At 58.2% G+C, this 5,585-nt stretch overlaps 1 protein-coding gene across 1 annotated transcript in view; it reads left to right on the top strand.

Moving 5' to 3' along the window:
* The first annotated feature begins 4,354 nt into the window (after window positions 1-4,354).
* GPR137 (G protein-coupled receptor 137) overlaps window positions 4,355-5,585 on the top strand; it is a 9,151-nt gene continuing 7,920 nt past the window's right edge. Inside the window, exon 1 of the mRNA XM_042440986.1 lies at window positions 4,355-4,787. Coding sequence (XP_042296920.1) covers window positions 4,355-4,787 — 433 coding nt within the window. The remainder of the gene's footprint in view (window positions 4,788-5,585) is intronic.

Here is a 5,585-nt window from a genome sequence, read left to right as displayed (position 1 = left end):
CCCCCACGTGAACTAAACGGAGTCCTGTCCCCCTCCCAGAACTCCATCTCCCAGCATGCAAAGTGTGAAAAGCGCCCCCCCACATGACACTAAACGGGAGTCCTGTCCCACTCCCTGAACTCCATCTACCCAGCATGCAAAGCGGGAAAAGCGCCCCCCACGTGACACATAACGGGAGAGTCCTGTCCCCCTCCCGCAGAAACTCCATCTCCCATCATGCAAAGCGGGAGAAGCGCCCCCACGTGACACTAAAACGGGAGTCCTGTCCCCCTCCCAGAACTCCATCTCCCCGCATGCAACAAAGCGGAAAAGCGCCCCCACGTGACACTAAACGGAGTCCTTTCCACTCCTAGAACTCCATCTCCCAGCATTGCAAAGACGGGAAAAGCGCCCCCCCACGTGACACTAAACGGGAGTCCATTCCCACTCCCAGAAATCCCTCTTCCTCAGCATGCAAGGTGAAAGCGCCCCCCACGTGACACTAAAGCGGAGTCCTTTCCCCACTCCCTGAACTCCATCTCCCAGCATGCAAAGCGGGACAAAGCGCCCCCGTGACACTAAACGGGAGTCCATTTCCCACTCCGAACTCCATCTCCCAGCATGCAAAGTGTGAAAAGCACCCCCCACGTGACACTAAACGGGAGTCCATTTCCCACTCCAGAACTCCATCTCCCAGCATGCAAATGTGAAAAGCGCCCCCCACGTGACACTAAACGGGGTCCAGTCCCACTCCCAGAACTCCATCTCCCAGCATTGCAAAGTTGTGAAAAGCGCCCCCCCCGTGACACTAAACGGGAGTCCTTCCCACTCCCAGAACTCCATCTCCCAGCATGCAAAGCGTGAAAAGCGCCACCCCAAGTCACACTAAACGGGAGTTCTGTCCCCCTCCCAGAACTCCATCTCCCAGCATGCAAAGCGTGAAAAGCGACAACCCCCCACGTCACACTAAACGGGGAGTCCATTCCCACTCCAGAACTCCATCTCCCAGCATGCAAAGTGTGAAAAGCGCCCCCCACGTGACACCTAACGGGAGTCCATTCCCACTCCCAGAACTCCATTCTCCCAGCATGCAAATGTGAAAAGCGCCCCCCCCACGTGGTCACACTAAACGGGAGTCCATTCCCACTCCCAGAACTCCATCTCCCAGCATGCAAAGCGGAAAACGCCCCCCACGTCACACTAAACGGGAGTCCATTCCCACTCCAGAACTCCATCTCCCAGCATGCAAAAGGTGGAAAAGCGCCCCCAACGTGACACTAAACGGGAGTCCTTCCCACTCCCAGAACTCCATCTCCCAGCATGCAAAGTGTGAAAAGCGCCCCCCTCACACTAAACGGGAGTCCTTCCCACCTCCCAGAACCCATCTCCCGCATGCAAAGTGTGAAAAGGCCCCCACGTGACAACTAAACGGGAGTCCATTCCCACTCAGAACTCCCACTCCTCCCAGCATGCAAAAGTGTGAAAAAAAGCGCCCCCCCCTTGACACTTAAAAACGGGAGTCCATTCCCCACTCCCCAGAACTCCATCTCCCAGCTGCAACAGATAGTGTGTGAAAAGTGCCCCCCCACGGGACACTACAACGGGAGTCCTGTCTCACCTCCCAGAATCCCAACTCACACGCATGCAAAGCTGGGAAAACGCCGCCCCCACGTGACCACTCTAAACGGGAGTCCTGTCCCCCTCCCAGAACCTCCATCTCCCAGCATGCAAGTGTGAAAAAGCGTCCCCCACCGGGACACTAAACGGGAGTCCTTTACCACTCCCAGAACTTCCATCTCCCAGCATGCAAAGGGGAGCGAAAAGCGCCCCCCACGTGACACTTAAACGGAGAGTCCTGTCACCCCCCTCCCAGAACTCAACACTCCCATCATGACAACTCGGGTGAGAAGCGCCCCACCCCACGTGACAACTAAACGGGAGTCCTGCTCCCCCTCCCGAACTCACACTCTCCCCAGCATGCAACGCGGGAAAGAGCCCCACCCACAACACTAAATGCGGGTCCGTCCCCACTCCCCCAGAACTCCAACTCCCAGCATGCAAAGGGGAAAGCGCCCCCCCCACGTGACACTAAACGGGAGTCCATTCCCACTCCCTGAAACTCCACTCCCAGCATGCAAAGCGGGGAAACGCGCCCCCCACGTGCACTAAACGGGAGTCCTTGTTCCCACTCCCGAAACTCCCATCTCCCAGCATGCCAACTGTGTTGTCCGACCCAAGCGCCCCCCACTTGAACTAAACGGGAGTTCCATCCCATCCCAGAACTCCACTCCCAGCATGCAAGGCGGGAAAAGCGCCCCCCACCGTGACCACTAAACGGGAGTCCTGTCCCCCTTCCCAGAACTCCATCTCCCCGCATGCAACGTGTGAAAGCGCCACCACCACGGCCACTAAAACGGGATTCCATTCCCACTCCCAGAACTCATCTCCCCCAGCATGCAAACGTGTGAAAAGCGCCCCCCACCCGTGACACTAAACTGGAGTCCATTCCCACTCCCAGAACTCCATCTCTCCCAGCAGCAAAGCGGAGAAAAGCGCCCCCCACGTGACACTAAACGGGAGTCCCTTTTACCCTCCCCGTAACTCCCATCTCCCAGCATGCAAAGCGGAAAAGCGCCCCCCACGTGACACTAAACCGGGAGTCCATTCCACCTCCCCGCACTCCACTCTCCCAGACTGCAAGAGTGTGAAAAGCGCCCCCCACGTGGCACACTAAACGGTGGTCCATTCCCACTCCCAGAACTCCATCTCCCCGCATGCAAAGCGGAAAAGTCCCCCCCCAACGTGACACTAAACGGGGAGTCCATTCCCTCCCCAGAACTCCTCTCCCAGCATGCCCAAAGCGGGAAAAAAGAAAGCGCCCCCCACGTGGACCCCCCCACGTGACCACTAAACGGGTGAGTCCCATTCCCCCTCCCAGAAACTCCATCTCCCATCATTCAAAGCGGGAAAAGGGGACTTGCTCACGTGACACTACACGTAGTCCTTTCCCACTCCCAGAACTCCATCTCCCATCATGCAAAAGGGGCGGGAAAGCGCCCCCCAGCCCCTGACCTAAACGGGAGTCACTGTCCCCCTCCAGCCAACTCCATCTCCCAGCATGCAAAAGCGGGGAAAGCCGCCCCCACCACGGACACTAAAACTGAGGGTCCTTCCCACTCCTCTGACTCCAATCTCCCAGGATGCACAAGCGGGGAAGGAAAGCGCCCCCACGTGACACTAAACGGAGTCCTTTCCCCTCCCAGAACTTCCATACTCCCAGCATCGCAAAAGGCGGGAAAAGCGCCCCCCACGTGACACTTACACGGGAGTCCCTTCCCCCCTCCCAAACCCCATCTCCCAGCATGCAAACAAAGTAGTGAAAACAGCGCCCCCCCACTGTGACACTAACACTGGGAGTCCCTTCCCCCCCCAGAACCCATCCTCCAGCACTGCAAAGCGGGAAAAAGCGCCCCCCACGTGACTACTAAAACCGGGAGTCCTTCCCACTCCCAGCACTCCATCTCCAGCATTGCAACGCGGGAAAGCGCCCCCCACGTGACACTAAACGGGGTCCCTTCCCCCTCCCAGCACTCCATCTCCCAGCATTCAAGCGGGAAAAGGGCATCTGCTCACGTGACACTAACCTGGAGTCCCTTTCCACCTCCCAGAAACTCCATCTCCCATCATGCACAGCGGGGACAAAAGCCGCCCCACGTGCCACTCCTAACACGGGAGTCCTGTCCCCCTCCCAGAACTCCATCCTCCCAGCATGACCCAAGCGGGGAAAAGCCGCCCCCACACGTGGCCAACCTAAAACGGGAGTCTTCCCGCCACTCCCTGAACTCCATCTCCCAGGGATGCAAGCGGGGAAAGCGGGCCCCCACGTGGGTACACTAAACGGGAGTCCTTTTCCACACTACTCCTCTGACCTCCAACTCCCAGCAGCAAAGTGCGACACAGCGCCCCCAACCGTGACACTAAACTCGGAGGCGACCTTTCCCACTCCTAGGAACTCCATCCTCCCAGCATGCAAGTGTGAAAAAACGCCCGCCCCCCCCCCCCACCTGACACGAAAACTGGGAGTCCTGTCCCCTCCCCAGACCCCTCATCTCCCAGCATTGACAAAGTGTGAAAAGCGTCCCCCACGTGACCACGAAACGTGCGTACCCTTTCCCACTCCACGAACTCCAACTCCCAGGCATGCAAAGCGGGAGGGAAAAGCGCCCCCCCACGTCGTGAACACTAACGTGGAGTCCATTTACCCCTCCCAGAACTCCACCTCTCCCAGCATGCAAAGTGTGAAAAAATCGCCACACCGCCTTCCGTGACACGAAACGGGAGTCCTTTACCCACTCCCAGAACTCCAACTACCAGCATGCCCATAAGCGGGAAAAAGCGCCCCCACGTGGACACTAAACCGGGAGGTCCTTTACCACTCCCCTACAACTCACATCTCCCAGCATGCAACAATAGCGAGAAGAAGCGCCCCCCAACCGTGACACTAAACGGGCGTCCTGTCCCCCCTCCCAGAACTCCATCTCCCAGCATGCAAACGGGGAAAAGCGCCCCCCCATCGCCCCCACGGCCACTAAACTGTGAGTTCCATTCCCACTCCCAGAACTCCATCTCCCAGCATCTGCAAAGAGCGGAAAAAGCGCCCCCACGGACACTAAACGGGGTCCTTTACACCTCCCAGAACTCCATCTCCCCGGCATGCAAAGCGGGGAAAAGCGCCCCCCAACCGTTCGTGACACTTAAACGGAGTCCTGTCCCCTCCCCCAGAACTCCCATCTCCCAGCATGCCAAAGGTGAAAAGCGCCCCCCATCGTGACACTAAACGGGAGTTCCTTTACCACTCCCAGACCTTCCATCTCCCAGCATGCCCAGCGGGAAAAAAGGCCCCCCCCCCCACGTGCCACTAAACGGGAGTCCATTCCCCCTCCCAGAACTCCCTCTCCCAGCATGCAAAGTGTGAACAAGCGCCCCCCACACGTGACACTAACCACGCGGACGTCATTCCCCCTCCCAGCAACTCCCATCTCCCAGCATGCAAAGCGGGAAAAAGGCGCCCCCCCCCCACGTGACACTAAACCAGGGGTCCTGTCCCACTCACCAGGAACTCCATCTCCCAGCACTGCAAAGCGGGAAAAAAGGGCCCCCCCCGTGACACTCTAACCGGGAGTTCCTGTCCCCTCCCCAGAACTCCATTCTCCACAGCATGCAAGCGGCGAAACGCCGCCCCACGTGACCTAAACGGGGAGTCCATTCCCACTCCCAAACTCATCTCCCAGCCATGCAAATGTTTAATGAACAAGCGCCCCCACCGTGAACGCTAAACGGGAGCCTGGCCCCCTCCAGACCAACTCCACGCCCAGCATTCAAAGGCTGGGGAAAAGCGCCCCCACCGTGACACTAAACGGGTCCCTTTCCCACTCCCAGAAAAAACCTCCTTATCCAGTCCACTCCCCAACTGATCTTTATGTCACTCACACTCCCCCCTATCCCTATCCGAGTGTTCGTATTCATAACCCGCCCCCGACTCTTTCCACTCCAATCCCACCCGTATCTTCCTTTCTTTCTTATCTTACCCCTTGACGACTTTATTT

Source organism: Sceloporus undulatus, chromosome 9 (genome assembly GCF_019175285.1).
Source record: "Sceloporus undulatus isolate JIND9_A2432 ecotype Alabama chromosome 9, SceUnd_v1.1, whole genome shotgun sequence".
Classification (NCBI taxonomy): Eukaryota; Metazoa; Chordata; class Lepidosauria; order Squamata; family Phrynosomatidae; genus Sceloporus; species Sceloporus undulatus.
The sequence above is the reverse complement of the archived record's forward strand: the minus strand, read 5'-3'. Positions and strand labels throughout refer to the sequence as shown.